This window comes from Miniopterus schreibersii (genome assembly GCF_964146895.1).
Source record: "Miniopterus schreibersii genome assembly, chromosome: 2".
NCBI classification, from domain to species: Eukaryota; Metazoa; Chordata; class Mammalia; order Chiroptera; family Miniopteridae; genus Miniopterus; species Miniopterus schreibersii.
This window is the reverse complement of record NC_138102.1, coordinates 131,797,381-131,817,289: the sequence shown is the minus strand read 5'-3', so window position 1 is coordinate 131,817,289 and position 19,909 is coordinate 131,797,381. Positions and strand designations below refer to the sequence as shown.

Below are 19,909 nucleotides of genomic sequence, written 5' to 3'. Positions count from 1 at the left end.
CGGGGAGCGCGGGCGCCCGGGGCGAGCGGGGAGGCAGCCCCCGGCCCCGGAGCCCCGCGGCGCCCAGGTGGCCCTTTCCCGCTCAGGTGAGCTCCTCCCGCGCCTCCCATTGGCGAAGGCTCCGCGGCGCTGGGAGGGCGACGCAGCCCCGGTCTAGTTCAGGGTCTAGGGCGGCGCGTCACTTCCGGTAGCGCGGAGCTTGTAAAACACCCTGGAGAGAAAATGGCGGCGGCGGCAGCGGCTTCGGCGCCTCAGCAGCTCTCGGACGAGGAGCTTTTCTCTCAGCTCCGCCGTTACGGCCTGTCTCCCGGCCCGGTGACGGAGAGCACCCGGCCTGTCTACCTCAAGAAGCTGAAGAAGCTTCGAGAGGAAGAGCAGCAGCAGCAGCACCGGTCCGGGGGCCGCGGCAACAAGACGCGGAACAGTAATAACAATAACACGGCAGCCGCCTCGGGACCGGCTTCGGCGGCCGTTGGGATGGGGGTCCGGCCGGTCTCGGGAGACCTCTCCCACTTTCGGACTCCCGGGGGCCTGAGCCGAATCTCGGCCTCCGGCCCGGAGAGACCCTTGGGAGGGCCCGGGGGGGCCTCGGCCGCCCCCACGGCCGGCAGCAAAGTGCTGCTGGGCTTCAGCTCGGACGAGTCGGACGTGGAGGTCAGTCCGCGGGACCAGGCCGGCGGCGGCGGCGGCGGCGGCGGCGGGAGGAAAGACCGGGCTGCGCTCCAGTACCGCGGGCTCAAACCGCCGGCGGCGTCCCTGGCCGCCAGCGAGGTGACTAACAGCACGGCGGCCGAGCGGAGGAAGCCGCACGCGTGGTGGGGGGCCAGGAGGCCGGCGGCGCCCGAGCCGCAGCCCCCGTCGGGCAGAGACGGAGCGGCGGAGGACGAGGCGGAGGAGGGAGAAGACCGGGACGACAGGGACCCGGAGGCCGAGGAGCCGCTGTGGGCCAGCCGGACCGTGAACGGCAGCCGGCTTCTCTCCTACAGCTGCCGGGAAAACTACTCGGACTCGGAGGAAGAGCAGGACGTCGACGTGGCCTCCGGCAGACAGGTATTAAAGGACGACTCCCTGTCCCGGCACCGGCCCAGACGGAGCCACGGCAAGCCTCTCCCTCCGCAGTCTGCTAAAGCGGCGGGCGGCCGGCTGGAGCCCTCGGTTCAGGGAGGGGGAGGAATCCCGATGAATGACAGGGCGGCGGCCGCGGGGAGTCTAGACAGGAGTCGAAACCTCGAAGAGCCCGCGGTGGCGGCGGCGGAGCAGGGAGGAGGGTGTGATCAACTGGACTCCAGCCCTGTTCCTAGATACCGTGTGACCGCGAAGAAACTGGCCCCTCTCCTGCCCCCGCCGTTGACTGACATGGACGCAACCTTGGATTCGTCTACAAGCTCCCTTCTTAAAACCAACAATCATATCGGCGGTGGGGCCTTCAGTGTGGACTCCCCCAGGATTTTTTCCAACAGCCTCTCTCCCAGTGCGGCGGTGGCCGCCTCTGGTTCACTCAGGATCAATCACTCCAATCATACGGGCGCCAATCATACCTACCTGAAAAACACATACAGCAAACCGAAGCTTTCTGAACCCGAGGAAGAACTTCTCCAGCAATTCAAACGGGAGGAGGTGTCCCCAACCGGGGCTTTCAGCGCCCACTACTTGTCGATGTTTCTCTTAACTGCTGCCTGCTTATTTTTCCTAATATTGGGACTGACTTACCTAGGAATGAGAGGGACAAGCGTGTCCGAGGATAGAGGACTCAGCGGCAGTAAGTATTAAACCCCCGTGGGTAAAGTAACAAAGGGAATGTTAGTCACCTGCTCTAACTGCACTGAGCATTTTACGTGAGGTGACGTCTGTATGGAAGAACATGGTTTAATAGTGAAGGCAACAGATTGAGTTAATTTGTGTCATCTTTCTTTCAGAAAGAACATTATTACTATTATCTGAGGATAATCCCATGGCTGATTTACAAATTTTTGTGTATGATATATTGGGAAATCCAAAACGTCTTATTAAAGGAAGAAAACATTACAAGCCTGTTAGTAAAATGCATTTATTTAAATTTTCTTTAGCCTTCAAAACTTTATGGACAGACATCAAATACTCAACAGTTTTGAAGCATTTTGATTGTAAAAGGGCATCATAAATGCAGTGTTTTTTCAAATTGAGTTGTGATTCTGAAAGGCAGTGTAAGAGCTCTTGAAATTCTGGTTAAATATTTTGTAGTATTAAGTATATGGGTAGATAGGTCTGTAATTTTAAAAAAGTGAATGAATATAGAAAGTAGGAAGGCATACCTCTACATCCGTTTCCCAGCCCAAAGCATCTCTCTTCTCAGCAGTGAAAGAAGTAGTGGTAGACCTTGTAGGGATTTGCAGTCAGATTTATCTGGATTGGTTTCCAGGCCTTGCCATTTACTTATGAAATGACTGGAAGTAGATGTGTGTATTCATTCATTAAGCTAGCATCATCTTCTATGCTGAGCACTCAGGATACAGCAGTGAAAAGTCAAAGTATTCCTGTCCTTAACACAGGAAGATGGAATGCAGATCATTTTGTATTTATGAAGGAAGGATGGAGTAGTTGGTGCTTGCTACTTTAGAGTTGGTAAGAGTAGGTACTACTTGAGGTGAGACCTAAAGCAGGAGGAGACAGCATTGCAGGGAGATAGGAGAACATTCTAGGTACGGATTATAAGAGGAAAGGCTTTGAGTTGAGCAAGAATCTTCTTGTAGGTTGGAGTGGTTGGAGCACTTCGAGCCAGGGGGAGTGAGCAGGAGTTTGAGCTTCCCTTTTCTAATCTGTAAAATGATGCTAATATTGATTAGAATGATGCCTGTGAAGATTAAAAGAAAGTAAATTTAGTGCATGATAGACTGCTGAATACATAATTTCTCAATGTTAGCTCTCTTTTCCTCCTCCTCAATTTTCCTGCCCATTTCACTCAACATGAATTTACTATATCATGATTTGTATTTTTAAATTGGCTTAGTATTAGACTTATTTCAAAATAGTGAAGTGTGCAGTTAGGCTTAGACAAAGGGTAGGAGTGAAAATAGTATAAGCCTGGATTTGGATACAGCCAATTCTAAGATAGTCACATAATAGATTGTTACTATATTGCTTAAATAGAGGGGTTAGAAGAGGACTGAAATAGGGCACTCACTTTAATTGGTACCCTGGGAGCAAGTGTGATATGTTCTGTCCTGCCCCAGATAATTGAGAGAAAAAAGAATTAAGGTCACCCTAGGAGTTCAACTAGTAAAGTTCACATAAGTTAAATGACATTACCTATTAGCAGTACTTATCTACATCTGTTTATTTCTCTGACACCAACTCCATGACCTGGACCTTTTCTAAGAGCTAAATGCTTTACACATACTAATTCATCGAATCTTCCCAACTACTCACAGAGCCGGATTGTGTTTATCTTCATTTTATAGATGAGGACAGTGAGACTCAAGGAAGTTAAGAAATGTACCCACAGTTGAACAGCCAGTGAGTGAAGGACTAAGATTTTGCTTCAGATTTTTTTCAACTCTAAAACCCATATTCTTAACACTGCTTTGGGTATTGTTTGTAGAGAACTTTCTAAATAAGAGGTTACTTTTATTAGGATTAAAAAAAATTTGAATATTTGGTAGCATTTCAAACAGAATTGCTGATGAGCACAATTCTCAATTAAGATGACTGTCGTATCTTTCTCTTTAGTGTTAGGAAAAATGAGTATTTTCTTAGGTACTAAAATTTCAAATGGAATAGAAAGGCATAGAACTGCTCGGGTTTTGAAGGAAGGAAATTATAAGCTGTTTTGCATTTTAATATAGAGTGAGTATGAGGTAGCCAGAGGGATGAAAAGAACTGTAGCTAAGAGATTGAGGATCCTGGGTATAAGGACTTGTCAAAATGACCTTAGTCAAGTTCCTTAACCTTTGAGCTTCATTCTTATGTATTAAATGGGAGTAATAATTTCTGCTGTCTGTGGGGTTGTTGTGAGGATCAAATGAGATAGTTTGTTAAACATAAATTGGTATTATTCAGAAGTTTAGGTAAAACTTGTACTCCTCATAATCTACATTATGTAAAGAGAAATAGTTAAAATAGTTAAGTCATTTCTGTAAATGATATTTAGTGTATTTCTTACCCATTCAGCATTTAATTTTTATTAAATTCCATTAAATACACATTGTAGACATTGATACAGAAATTTGAATCAAAGTGTAATGAATCCTTAAATGTATTATATGCTTATTATATACCCTGGTTAAAAGCTGTGCCTGCTAGTTCAGTTATTCTGCACACCTAACGGTGAATAATTTCCACTCCCTATATTTATGTATTCTGATCCTTTGTCATATTATAATGGTTAACTGATGTTTAACCATAGGGTTCATTGGTCAAATAGTGTGCTTAAGGGAGTAGTTTTACTTTGAGTAATTACTCACCAGAAGATTGTAGGTTATATGTGAGTGTAAGCTTTAGTAAGCTTTTATTAGTTATTTAAATTATGTATGACATGTAATAGCTTAGCCTTTTAAGTAGTTATTAATCATTTTATCTTTGAAAATTTTTCATCAATGTCTAGTTTTATTAATTAAATTACTCTGAGTCTCTGCTTCCTCATCTGTAAAGCTATGGTGTTGGATTAGATGATCTCTAAGTTCTTTCCAGTTCTAAGGTTTAAGATTCTAACTTTGAACTGCCCTACCAAAACAACTCAAGGATCAGTCTACAGTCAGATCATGACAACCCATCAAAAGAAAATAGGCAGAATAGACTGATTGTATCTTAGGCCTATATGATCATTTAGATCTGTTTTTCAATTACAAAAGACAGGATTTTTGTAGAAATGTGGATAGAGATCTGTGAAGCAAAAATGAATGAGTATTGTATACTTCTCCTAGTCTCATAATCACCTCTGATATAAGTTCAAAAATAATCCTTTCAGAACTTAATGTTTTCATGTAATACATACATTTATATATACGTATGTGTGTACATTTTCATTCAACAACGTAATGCCTACTGTGTACCAAGCAGTATTTTAACCAGCAGAAATATTCAGTGAACAAGACATGAAATCTCTCTTCTCATGGAGCTTACGTTCTAGGGGGAAGATGAACAAATAAATAAATAACTGCTAACACAAAGTAAGGATGGTAACTTTGGGAGCTGGGGTAGAGGGGAATACAGTATTACAAACAATTGGGACGCGCCTCTCTAAAGAGAATTGAGATCTGAATGACTTGAAGAAATGAGCCAGTCAAAGGGAGAAGAGAATTTTAGGTAGAAGTAACAGCAAGTATAAAGACCCTGAGGCAAAAACAAGCTTGGCATGTTAAAGCATCAGAATAGAATGGTCAGTGTGGCTGGGGCCTAGCATATGATAAAGCCAGAAGTAGGCAGGGGCCAGGTCATAAAGAACCTAAAAGCCTTGAACGCTGTAGAAAGGAGTGTGAATTTTATTTTAAGTGACATTATACTGTACATGTCCTGCAACTTTTTTCACTTACCGTTGTATCATGGGTCACTTTCCACATACTGAGTTTAAGTACAAAAGGAATTAAAAATCTTACTCTCCACTAGTCCCTCTCTCATCCTATAAAAATGCTAAAATCTCTGCCATCCTGAAAATGTTCTTCAGCCCTCTATTCTCCTCTAGCTGTTACTCTCTTCTCAGCCAAGATTAATATCTCTTTCCTCCCCTGCCATTCACTCAACCCCTGTCTAGTTTAACTTTCTTTACCATCCATTCTTCGCTGCTTGGAGCCACCAGTTACTCAATTGCTTAATTCAGGAAAGGCTTACACTTATCTTCTTCTCTTTGATACCTGCAATACATTGAGAGAACTCCCTTCTTCACGAGACTGTCTCCAAACTTCTGTATCGCCATTCTCTCCTTCCCTGTTTTCATTAATCCTGTCTGCTTGTGTTTTAAATATGGTGGCCTCTGGAATACTTATTTTTGGCTCTGTTCTTTTGTATAGTTTCCTTAGGCAGTTTTATTTACTCGCCTGATTTATACCTCCCAATTTTGAATTATTAGATTTTCTCTCCTGAGTTCTAGACTTACCTATTTGTTTATTTAGACAACGACTTTTGGTTGTACCACAAGTACCAAAACTATTTGTACTCGTCAGTTCTTTTTAATTTCACCTGGTTTCTTCCCCTTTGTTCCTCATTTTAGTTAATGGCACTTCCATCCACCCAGAGCTCAAACTAGAAACCTTGATTTTCCTTGCCTTCATCTTCCTACCAAACCTCAAACTAATTGGTTACCGAGCCCTGTAGTTCTACCTCCTATATATCTTTCGAATCAGTCTATTTCTCTCACCACTGGTCTAGGTTAATCTCTTGCCTGAACTATTTCAGTAGCCTTCTAACAGGTGTTCCTGCTTCTAAGTTGTAGCTCTTCCAGTCCATTTTCCTGAAACGTAACTGCAATAATTCACTCTCTTCCTTAAAATTACTCAATGGCTTTCCCTTTCTTATTGGGTAAAATCTAAACTCCTTGGCTAAACTGTTCATGATCTAACTATGCTTGCTTTTTCTAGCTTCATTTCCTGCCAGCCCCTCTTATCACACTTCACTTTCTGGGAAACTGGAACTTTCTGAAACTCTATTTGGTGTTCACTGACTACATCATGAAATTTTGTGCTTTTATGCCTTGCACATGTTATTCCCTTCTTTGGGAAGATTATTTCTTCCTGTCTATTAACTACTAAATTTATTCTTTAAAAAGTGTCACCTGTGGCTGTCTTCTCTCCTGTCCTTTTTACTCCAGAGTATGGCCCATCATTCTCTGCTTAAATAAGATCTTCTGCATAGCATCTATTACAGTGTATTATAATTGTGTATGTCCTCTGTGTCCTTGAGGTAAAAATATTTCTATAGGAGGAATTGAATACACTGCTAAAGGGCACAGGCTTTTTATAATTTCTGAGTTTGAATTTTATTTCTCTCTTTTATACCTGCTCTGTGACTTTACTACTCAGTTGCCTCATATTTTATACCTGCTCTGTGACTTCACTACTCAGTTGCCTCAGAAAGATGATAGCCGAACCGGGCGTGGCTCAGCGGTTGAGCATCGACCTAGGATCCAGGAGATTGTGGTTTGATTCCCGGTTAGGGCACATGCCCGGGTTGCGGGCTCGATCCCAGTTCGGGAGTGTGCAGGAGGCGGCCGATCAATTACGGCTCTCTCATGATTAATGTCTCTCTCTCTCTCTCCCCCCCTCTCTCTCCCCCTCTCTCTCCCTCTCTCTCCCTCCCCCCCCGAAATCAATAAAGATATATTTTTTAAAAAAAATAGTTAAAACGCACCAGTTATTACTTTAAAAGAAAAAAAAGAAAGATGATAATACCAGCCTCAAGGTGGCTTTAAACATTATGTGAGATAATGTATGTAAAGTTTTAGTGTTGTTGCCCGGCATGTGGAAACCACTTAGTAGATGGAAGTCACATTATTCTTGGCACAAATTTGCTATTCAGTAAATATTTGTTGAACAAATGATCACCTGTCAGGTACTGAATATACATGCAGTGATTAACTCACTATATAACTCAGTAATTGGTTAACTATTCAGTACCTAACTTAATACTCAGTAGTGGAAGGATACAAAAGAAATCTCATTCCTACAGAAGCCTTGACTTCACTAATAGTCATAGAAAATGGTTAAGAAACATACAAGATACTATGTGATAAGTGCCACACTTTTTCTTTTTTTTAAATATGTCTTTATTGATTTTGGAGAGAGGAAGGAAGCGGGAGAGAGAGAGAGAAATATCAGTGATAAGAGAGAGTCATTGATTGGCTGCCTCCTGCACCCCCCCTACTGGGGATTGAGCCCACAACCTGGGCATGTGCCCTGATCAGGAATCAAACCTTGATCTCCTAGATCATAGTCGATGTTCAACTGCGGAGCCATGCTGGCTGGGCTAAGTGCCACACTTTTATAAATGGGGAGAATTCACTGTGAGTTGGATCAGTCTCAAACAATCGTAAGCCCTGATTCCAAATTTGGACTTTATTCTGTAGGTTGAGCAATGGGAATCCAGGTTTTAAAGTAGAGGACTAGCATGATCAAATTGATTTTTTTTTTTTTTTTTTTTTTAAAGAAGGATAAACAGGCGGTGGTATAGGTAATGGAGTGACAGGACTGGAGAGAAGGGATGGGGTGATAGACACTAGAAGCAGATAGGGAGTGATGAAAACCTGAAGGAGGTTGCTAACTACCGGGATGGAGTAGGCTCTGTGATTGAGAGAATCCATTTGAAGAAAGAAATACTTGGTGACTGTTTGGGTACAGAGAATAAAGGAAAGGAGTCAGGATTATTCTGTGGTCATGACCCTGGATGATTGATAGAATAGTGATACCACTGACAAGAATTAGAGATGTGGAAAAGGGATCTTGGGGAACGGTAGTACAGAGAAAATGGGTTTATTTGGAGTTAATTTTTTGAATTAAGTAGAAATATCTTGTAGGGTAATGTAGTTACATTATTGGGTTAAACAGAGAGCCTGGTATTCAGTGTGAGTACTAGAACTGTTTACTAAAGGTATAGATACCTTGGTATTACAAAGGGGTACCATAGTAATTTAAAAAATATATTTTAACTTTTTCAAGTAATTAGACTAGCCAAAAGGCTCAACACTTGGTATCTATAGTGAAATAGGCATAAGGATGTTGAAAAATAGTTGTTCCTTTCATTCTTGAAGAATGAAAGCTAAGTGCTACATTTGAAGTTTCTCAAAGTTGACTACTTTGTAAGGAAAAAAAATTGCCTAGACCTCTAAGAATATTCCTGGGAACACCAGGGTTTGAATATTCCAGTTTGATAATTTAAGAAATTAAAATCTACTCTGTGAAAATGTCTTTCATTTAAAAATTATCTCCAGAACAATTTAAAATAAAAATCATCTGAGTGAAAATTTAGGAATTCCCCATGAGAATATCCATGGAGCCTAGTTTGAGGAAACTGGCATAGCTATCAGGGCTTAGACCTGGATTTAAATATTGGCCCGTCTGTGTGCTAGTTTTTTATGAAAGGCAAGCTGCTGAACCACTGTAAACCTCAATATCCTCATCTGTAAAATAGAGTTAAGTGAGAGTTAAGTAATGTATGTAAAGTACTTGGCTCAATACAGGACACATCATAATAATAAAAATAGCTAGATATGTAGTACCCTGTGTCAGGTACTAAGCAAACAACTTAAATTGTTATTTCATCATCATGAGACAGGTATGTATCCTATTTTGTAGATAATAATAGAAACAGAGACACAGGTTAAGTAACTTGCCCATGGTCATGTAGCTAGTAAGAGCAGAGGCATTATTTGGACTCAGATAGTGGCTCTTAACCACTCTGCTATATTTCCTTTAAATATGTCTAAGTACATAAGAACTTTGTATATGTTCTCTATTACTATTATTATCTAGAAAATTATGAAAGAGATGGATGTGTGAAGCAGACTTACTGCATGAAATCCTAGATGTGCCAGAAATAATCTGTGAAATCTAGCAACTTTAGGACTAGAAAGTACAAATTTATACTCTCAACAATTAGGAGTTAATATGGAACCAGATTGATAAGGTTTTAGATTGTGTTAATATATGAAGAGGCAATCTAATAAAATGTAAACTATAATAATATGTAAAACTGTAAAGCATATGATATTGTTTCTAATTTTTAAGAGATTTGCACAGTCTCAAATCTGGTGGGGAAAGTAGTCCTCTGATTTACATTACCACTTTAAAACTTGCGTTTTTCATTGTTAATTTTCAAGATGTAAAGACCTTTAAATATAGTACATTTGTTCTCCCTTTTTTGCTCCTTTTAAATAAACTTTATATGTATTTTCCCTATACATACATTTGTTTCAGTAGGAATGAAGCATTCTATAATTTCAGGGACCAGGAATACTTTTAAAAATGAAATATTTTCATAAATTCCTCAGTAGAGTTGTGATGCTTTAAAACTAGCTGCTTCTTGCTCATGAATTCTATATTAACTTTACGTATCTGAAAAATATTTTTTGTATAAATTAAAAGAACCTCAGTGCACAAGATATTTAATTTGGTTTATAATTAGTTTAAAAATGAAGTATAGTCCAGCCAGTGTTGCTCAGCGGTTGATCATTGACCTATTTATCCAGGCAATCTGGGTTTGATTCCTGGTGAGGGCACATGCCTGAGTTGTGGGCTCGATCCCCAGTAGGGGATGTGCAGAGGCAGCCGATCAATGACACTCTCATCTATTGGTGTTTCTCTCTCTCTCTTTCCTCCTCTGAAATCAATAAAAGACATACTTTTTTAAAAAAAAGTACAACTTAAACTATCAGAAATCTCCTCCAAAATATGTAGTAAACAATAGTAGTAACTTCTTTATAAAAATTATATTACTAATGGTATATCTTTATTCTAATCCTGTATTAATTTATTATACACTAAAAATTCCTACCATTTAATTTGGAAACCCAGCCCAATACTAATTGGAAATTCTTATAACAGTTATTGCCTCATAATTTTAGATTTTGACTTTTACACTCAGAATTGATTTTTAACAGATTTAAAAGTGAACTAGTAGTAGTATATTTGAGTAATAACCTTTGGATTTTTTTGTTTTAATAATGCATGCTTTAACCTGAATCACACAAGTGATTGGTAAGAAGTAAAAAAAAAGGAAAGAAAACCTTAATATATCTTTAACATCAGGGTTTATGTTCTAATAGTTAACATTTTATAGTTAAGTTTCCATGTTTGCCATCATTCCTTTGAAAATATATTTTTAAGGAAATTAGCCATTTAAAAAAAGATTATAAAAATTTATACTAATGGGTAGTAACGTCTGAAAATAGGATAACAGAGCTATTGTGTGAAAGCCATCATGTATTACTTTTACACTGTCTTAATTAATTTTTATTTCTAGAGGTACAGATTTTAAAATTATACCACTGCTTTTGTTTGCATAGCAGATTTATTACTTCGTGCCCGTAATTTTTGCTTAAAATGTTTTTGCAAGATGACTTCTGAATTCATCTTTACAGCTATGTTGATAGCAAATGGCAAGCTAACATTTAGGAACAAGACTTGTGTGCAAAACTGTGCAAGAGTTGAGTTCATCTATTCTAAACTAATTGAGTGATAAGTATGCACCAACAATTGCTCTTCTGTCCTGAATGTGACATGAATAGGAAAAAAAAAATCCTTTAGTGGCAATGGGAATTTTAATACATAGCAAAATATAATTTTGTTTTGCAGTTAGGGCCTCCTTTTATATGTACAAAAGGCATTTGTTTATTTTGGCTAATTCCTGAAAGTACTTTATACTTAAAGGTAGCTTTTGCACTGTAGAAATTCGCGTAGGTATACTTTTTTTATACTTAGCTATAGAGAGGGCCATTTAAATTAATTAGAAGGGGGGACATTTTAGAGTATGTTTCTTCTAGTCCCCAGGCTATGGCTTGGAACCATGGTCAGCCTTATTAATGACTTCAGGTTTATAAGGGTACCTTCCACAGTATCACAAATGCTTCCTTGTTTTATTTAGCTCACTTGAAGAAACATTTCCGTTTCTTCCTTTCATTCATCTATTCACTCACTCATAAATTATTTATTTGTCACCTACCATGTGCCAAGTAATACCAGAAGATGAGTATATACTTTTTAGAATGATAGGAGTGACACTCTTCCCCCAGACACACTCCCTTCCTTCCCTTCACATTGTTGTGGCATTCTCTTCTTGTTTAAAAAATATATTTATGCACTAACTAGGCTTCAGAATTGAGATTTAGTTACAGTGCAATGCTTTTTCATATTTGTATATGGTGACTTGGGAAACAACTTTAAAGATTAGATTCTGCAAATTTAAGTATGTCCTATGGTAAAGTTTACCAAATGTGTACTCTACACAAAGGAAATAGTTTCATTTCTTGCAGGTTTTTAGAAGTAATTTAAAAAGTAAAAAAGGAAGAGACATGTAGATGAGTTTGCCAAAATTGAAAATGTTATCAATCTGAAGTGTTTATGATTATGGTTCAAGATGTTCTAGAAATATCCTTATGCTTGTGACAGAAAGTCTTGTTTTCTTTTTTTAAAATGTCATCTTCAAATGTCCCTTCTTTCAGATTCCAAAGCTTTATATGATAAAAGCATTTGTTGAGAACTTTCTGTGTGTGAGCAGTTTATCTTAATTTTCATGAGGGAAATCACTAATATTATCTTCACGAAAAAAATGACATGTAGAGGGAATAAGGTTACAAGTGACTTGTCCAAGATCCCATAGCTACTAAGTTGTAGAGTCAGCATCTGAATTCACAGTCTAACCTTAGATTCCATGACATTAACCACTGAGCAGTAGTAGGTTTTCTTATGCATCTTTCCTCACCTATTAATTTTTTTCTGGCAGGTAAGTCACTTTATAACCTCTGGGCCTTGGTTTTTGCATCTGTCAAATGGAGGGGATGGTAAAATCAGCTTCCAGCCAATGACTTTTTGTGGGGAATTAATGTGATAATGTCTATGGAAATGCTTTGGAGAAGTTTGAAATGATATTATATAACTGTATATTTTTATGCTGTAAGAATTTCCCAGCTACAGTAGTCTCATTTAAACAACACATGTTCAGCACTATGACATGTCCTGTCAGTAATGTTAATAAGTGATAGAAGAGTGGGTTAAATTTATTGTCCTTATCAGTATTTTTATACCTTTCTCTCAAGCTGTCCCAGCAGATAAAAGGAACCATCTTTTCATATCACTAGTTGGTACCTTATCTCTAGTCACTGAAAAAGAATATTCTTATTTTTTCAGTTATATTTATTTAACAGGCTATGAAGCACAATTTGAAACTAGATTTTAGCCTCATTGGCCACTCGAAGGTAGATTTACTGATAGGGAAGTCAGAGATGGGATATGTTGCTGTAGGCCAAAATGTAGTAGTGAATTTGAGACAGAAAAATATTTTTTAGGAATGTGGGTGGGTCTTAGAGTAAGCTTGTGTTAATGTTGTCTGAAGAACAGACAATGCATGTAGCTGGTAGAGAATGATGGCCTGTCACATGCTGTTCTTCAGTCAGTTTGTAGGATAACATGAGTACTATAATTGCTAACGTGGGAAGATGAGGTGTGCCCCTATGAGTAGACAATAAATTGAATGAGGGTAATCAAGAGATTGGGGGTATAAAATAATAAAATGGATTTGATAAACAGTATTTTAAAAATCATGCTTGCTAAAATATAAGGAATTTAAAGTGTGTTAGGATCTTCAGTCTCCTAAACAATTCATATGAGGCACATAATGAAATTTACATCACATTTTGCATTTGAAACTATCAAAGATGTGATTTGTTTAGGCCAGAGCTAATAGGAATATACCAGCCACATATGTAATTTTAATTTTTCTAGTGACCACATTACAATGTAAAAAGAAACAGGTGAAATTAATTTTATTAATATATTTTATTTAATCCTGTATTCTAGATTATTTTTCAACATATATCATAAAGTTATTGTCTAAGGTTAATTTGCCTAAAGTCAAAATCCTTGTAGCAGACCAGGGATTTACTAAGCCTGACCCTAAAATCTTGTCCTGTTCATTGTATTATTTTAAAGCACGGCCACCTAGTGTAGGTAGGTGAGTGAGATTTAGTTCTGCCGTTGCTCAGCTATTTTCAATTCACTGCAGTGACTTATTTAATTTAACTCCTTATTTTAAGATATAAAGGGCTTCTTAACTTAAAGTAGAAGTGGTATCCCCTAAATTCTTCCTCATATTTCTTATTGGGAATATTTCCTTTTATTCTTTTCACCATTTTTCTATTGTAAACTGCTTTGTACAGCTCTTCAAAGTAGACTTGTAGGAGGAAGAGATGGCCTTTTGATTCTGGCACATGACTGTCCTGGGAGATAAGGGAAGAGTCAGCTCCTATTGAGAAAAATTAAAACAGAAAACTTACATTGGTGTAAAAAAAAATTTTAAGGGTTTTGGCACCTCACTTTGAGAAAGATTTTGGGATACTTTTTATTCATCATGCTTTTGGAATTGTAAAAATTTTCTCAGTTCTTTTTCAAGGTGTTATTTTATGGTGGTTTTATCCTTAGTAACATCTAATGAATTTGAATAATTTATTTGAATTATATTTGGATTCCTAGTGAATGTTTGCTCATAAAGACAGGCTCTTTGCTTCCAATAGGAAAAATGAGTAGTCCTTAATTTTTGAATGTTGTCTTCCAGATCATGTGTTAAATAGTTGTTTGAACTTAAAACATTTTTAACTATACTGTTTTTAAGTTTAAGTTCCTACGCTAGCCTATAGAAGCCTATTTTAGCATTAATGTAGTATTGCTTTAAGTTTTGGATCCTCAGAGCAGTGGATCATGTTCTGTGGGAGTTGGATGAGGAGGGAGCGAGTTTATTTTTGGCTTTTTATGGTTTTTTTTGTGTGTGTCTTATACTTTTTGATCTCTTAATTCCTTTTCTTATACTGGCCTAAGCTTCCTACTGTTCTACTATAATCTTGACATAAAACATTGTATTATTAGTTTTAGCTGCTTAATGATTTGATACATGTGTATATTGAAATTTTAGTTAACATCTATCACTACATATAATTACAGTTATTTTTCTTGTGATGAGAACTTTTAAGATCTCTCTTAGCAACTTTAAAATATACAATACAGTATTGTTAACTATAGTCACTGTACATTACATTTCCAGGACTTACTCATAAGTGGAAGTTTGTACTTTTTGACCACCTTCACCCATTTCATCCACCCCTACCCCACCTTTGGCAACCACCAATCTATTCTTTGTATCTATGAGTTTGGGGATTTTTTTTTTAGATTCCACATATACGTGAGATCATTATTTTTGTTTCTCTGTCTGACTTATTTCACTTAGTATAATGCCTTATAAATAGTAGGTCCATTTATTGGGTGTTTGGCAAGTGTAAACATTTAGGCTTCTTAACCATTTTTTTTTTACATAATTTTATGAATGAGGAATTTTAATGGGGGATTAGGTTGGTCCAAGGTTATAGATCAGAGAGGGGAGTTATGTTGTTGGTTAAATGAGACTTGAAATTTATCCTCTAACCATTGCACTATACTGCATTCCACTTTCATATACTCTTCCCTTTACCATTGCCCACTCCTTTTATTCCTTCAGCTACTTTAAGATAAATGTTAGAGAAAGTCATATGATTGAATTAATTGTAGAATTCTGATATTAAAAATGATATGATTTTCCCCTGGCCAAGTGGCTCAGTTGGTTGGAGTGTTGTCCTGTACACCAAAAGGTTGTGGGTTTTATTTCTGGTCAGGGCACATGCTTAGGTTTTGGGTTTGATCCCCGGTCAGGGCACGTTCCGGGAGCCAACCGATCAATATTTCTCTCTCACATTGATGTTTCTCTTCCCCCCTCCTTCCTCTCTCTCTCAAATCAATAAAAACATTATCCGGTGAGGATTTTTTAAGAAGTGATTTAAAAAATATTGTATGATTTTATGATAAAATTTGATAACGTGGTTATCTTGAGTAAGGATTGAGCCAGTGGAATCAGTTTAGCCCAGCCGCTCTAAATCATCCTTAATCCTTATATGTGTAGTAGTTGAGTTGCCTACATTTTTTCAGTTAGAATTTATGTCAGTAGTTCTTAACTTATGGACTGAGAACATTTTGGGAAGTGCACCCATTACAAAGTGTTGTCTGAGGACCTAACAAATGATTTGTCCCTCTCATGTTGTGTTTTTATTTTTCAACTATATATAAATATTGCTATGATTAAAATACAAATGATTATTGTATTTATGGTAGAATTTTGTCATATTTTCTTAGTAAGTGAACACTAAAAATATTGTGGGGATATAAATGAAGAGGTCCTTTTACTTAAAGAGTGGAGAACCATTGCTTAAAGCATGCTGTAAGGAAATTATATGTACTGTTTGTATTTTAACATTTAAGTTTTCAAAACATTCATAGTGAATGTCAGGGGATCAGTTATAATGTTTAAATGACTAACTGACCAAACTACCAACTGGGAGAAGCCCCTTAATCTCAGAGGTGATTGTACTTTAAATACAAGATCTTTATTAACCCAGATTCTATCTCTGATTAGTGCCATTTTTGGCAGTTAGTGAAAATCAAGGCATTATAAAAGATTTTTGGCAGAAGCCTTGCCTTAGTTGTTTCTTCTAACTCACAGATTTTCTAAGAACTCTGTCATTTCTTCTCAGTACCTCCGTGCCAGAGACAAATGAGGAATGAAGTAGTGATTATATTGTGTTAATTTGTAAACTGAGTGCCTTTTTTTTTTCATTCTAGGATTGGAAAAAGAAGAGAAAGCTGAGATTTATTAATTCCTTTCCCCCTCATATTGTTGTGCATAGTCACAAAACATCCCATTTTACATTAGGTTACTAAAGTCCCAGAGAAGGTGACTTGTCTAAGATCACAAGTCATAAATGTTAGAACTAGTAGTATTCTTTTTTTTTTAATCCTCATCTGAGGATATGTTTATTGATTTTAGAGAGAGAGGAAGGGAGAGAGAGAAACATCAATATGAAAGAGAAACACCTATCGCCTGCCTTCATACACGCCCCGACCGGGGATTGAACCTGAAACCCAGGTATGTGCCTCCAACAGGAGTCGAATCTGCAACCTCTTTGTATACAGGATGGTGCTCCAACCAACTGAGCCACCCTGCCAGGGCAGAGCTAGCTTTCTTTGCTCCAGAGATTTTTTTCCCCCCATTTTACCCCACTGCCTTTCAATGTGGAGAGATACTTTTCATTTATCTAAATGACATACTTCAGAAGTAAACATTACTTAGAAGAAAACTTGTACTTTATTTGAGTTTTAAAATTTTAATTTGTAGTTTCAATTTTAAAAATTGTACTAGATTGAAATTAATATTAAACAGTTATAAATTATATTAATACTGTGCCATCAAAGAAGGAAAAAGGAAATATCACCCAATTGCTTTAAAAATATTTAGTGCCTTTATAAAAAAATTATGTGATGTTGGGGCTGGAAAATGAGAGAAACTATGGTGATTTAGAGTGCTTGTGTGAATTTTGTTTTAGGCAGACCAAATGCATATTTTAAAATAGGAATATAACATTATCTTGCTTTGGTTTAGATTGCTTATTTATTTTTTTCAAACAAATGTGTTCTATCTTTAATTTTTTTTTCGGTTAAATTTTGTTGGGATTTTAATGTGGACTGAAAGACACTGAGGTTCATCAGTAGCTGCTTAGTGATGAAGTACCATAGTGTAAGTACTGTAGTTAAATAAATAAAAATCCATACACGTTTAAAAAGCAAGAATAGTTTATAGTAGGGTATACACTTTGGGGGGTGGGAATAAACAGCTTACATTAGTAAGTCAGAATTCTGGTAAGTCAATCTATAGCTAGAACATGATTGTAAATAAATATGTTATTTTGTGCATTAATTTATAAGAGCTTTTTCTATCAGTTCATTAAAGGATATTGCCATACTTTTCTTTTTGTCTAGTTTTGGTAATGAATCCTGGTTCTAGGGGAAGGGAAGTCATACTGCATGAAAGCAGATAAACTTAAAGTCAACATTTTTAGCACGTAAGGTCATCAGAATTAAAGGAGTTTTAGAAGTCACTTGCTACTTTGGGCAGTGGATTTTGAGAAAAGATGTTTTAGTTGGGCTCTTTTGGTCATGAAGACAGCCTTAAACTGATGATTTACTCTGGAGGTATGTGGACTGGGACTGTAAAGACTTTAGGGATCGGTTCAACTCAAAGGACTCTAGGTCTGTACTTGTGAGTGTGCTTCTGTCTCAGTACTGTGCTGAATTTTGCATGTATGCTTTCATTTCTTAAAATAGTGCCTAAGAGCCAGGTATTGTTATCATTCCTTTTAGATGAGGAAACTGAGGCTTAGGGAGGTTAAGAAACTTGTCCAAAGTCAGTAAGTGGCAAGATTTGAATACAGATAATCTGACTCCCAACATGGGATATTTGTACTGTCTACATGGTTTGTATCATCTCAGTGTATTTGTTTTTGGATTTCCTCTGGAATTATCCCCACCTCTCTGTTTTAAAAAAAGTCTTATATTCTACTAGACCAGGAGTTCTTAACCCTAATGGCCCGTGACTCTTAAAAAAGCTGTAAATGGACTCCAGGTGAATAGGAACTCCTTGAAATTATATGCACATTTTAAAATTTGTATGCAGTTTTCTGGGAAGAGGGTTCATAGATTTTATCAATTTCTCAAAAAGGTCTGTGATCCTCCAAAGTGGTAAGGATCACTGCATTATCAGCTGTTCTAGGGAAGGTAGAGTGAGTTTTCATCTTGTATTCCTTAGCACCTTGTTGAACGGAATTTAACAAATAAGAGGTGGTATGTGGGGAAATAAGCCTTGAAATTAGTAATAATTTGGGAGTTTTAAGATGCCTTGAATATTTACTAAATGGATGTTATTAAAGTATCAGTTTTATTTATTTGGTTTAGAAAACTGTTTTGTTATTGACTGGTTCAAATTTCCATCTCTACTATATAGTAGTTCTATGAAGTTAGGTTTTTTGTTTTTTTTTTTTAATCTTCACACCTGAGGATATGTTGTTGTTTTTCATTTTTATTGATTTTGAGAGAGAAAAGGAGGGGGGGGAGAGAGAGATTGATGTGAGAGAGAAACATGGATCAGTTGCTTCCCGTATGCACCCCAACTAGGATCCAACCCACAACCTAGGTATGTGCCCTGACCAGGAATCAAACCTTCAACTTTTTGGTGTACAGGATGACGCTCCAACCAAATTAGCAACCCGGCCAGGGCTAAAGTTGGGTTTTTGAAGTCAGAGCATAAAGCAAAAATTAAGCATGGTCAAAATAGCATAAAGTCCCTTAGATTTAGAGGCTGCCATATAGTCTTCCATAAAGAACAGGTTTTTCCCCCCTCCATTGTATGAATAGACTGTTTTAGTACCTGATGAAGTATTAAGGACCATAATACGTCTTTAAACATTAAAATCATACTCAGTGTTTGAAGTATTTACAGTATAAGAGCCACAGGGAAACTGAAGAGTAGGTGAGGGAATAGCATTGTCATTTCTCTCATCTCAGGTTCTTGTCTAGGGCATATGCTTATTTATTGACCATAATAGCCAATAGAATGATTGTGGTGAATTGTATGCATTATTTTTTAGCATTAATTCACATGTATTTGTTCTGTTACAAGTAGAAGTTGTAGAAGTTAGAAATAGACATTAGGTGAAAATCTAATACGATTTTAGTGTGTGTTGTGTTTTCTGGCCATTGTGTTTATGTGGAAGCCATGGGTTTCACTCTTAAGGTTCCATATATTATAACCAACAAAAAACATCGTATTTAGCCTAATTGACTGCATGTAATAACTGCTTACATTTTGTTTTATCCAGTGGTTTTATTTTGTACCTAATAATGGCATACTTAAATTTCTCTATTTCTCAAATGACTTTTCATTTCTGTCTGGTTTCTTCCACAGCTAAAAGTCAAGATGTAACTTTTAAGCACATTGCTCGTAAAATAAATGATAGGGATTTCCTTTTTAGCTCCAAATTCAGTTTGTTTGTTTTTATCTTTATTGTTGAAAGTATTACAGATATCCCCTTTCCCTCCCATTGATCTCTCCACCCCACACCCTTCCCCCCCAAGGCCTTCACCACACTGTTGTCTGTGTCCATGGGTTATGCATATATGCATATAAATTCTTTGATTAATCTCTCCCCACCCACTCCCTCACCCCCACCTTCCCACTGAGATTCATCAGTCTGTTCCATGCTTCTTTGTCTCTGGATCTAATTAGTTCCTCATACTGTTTTATTAGATTCTACATATGAGTGAGATCATGTAAAACTGAATCAGGAAGAATCAGAAAACCTGAATAGGCTAATAACAACTGA

General features: G+C 37.6%; 1 protein-coding gene across 1 annotated transcript in view; it reads left to right on the top strand.

The window, feature by feature from the left end:
- The first annotated feature begins 211 nt into the window (after positions 1-211).
- LEMD3 (LEM domain containing 3) overlaps positions 212-19,909 on the top strand; it is a 64,543-nt gene continuing 44,845 nt past the window's right edge. The window contains exon 1 of the mRNA XM_081125875.1: positions 212-1,759. Coding sequence (XP_080982001.1) covers positions 223-1,759 — 1,537 coding nt within the window. The 5' untranslated portion in view covers positions 212-222. The remainder of the gene's footprint in view (positions 1,760-19,909) is intronic.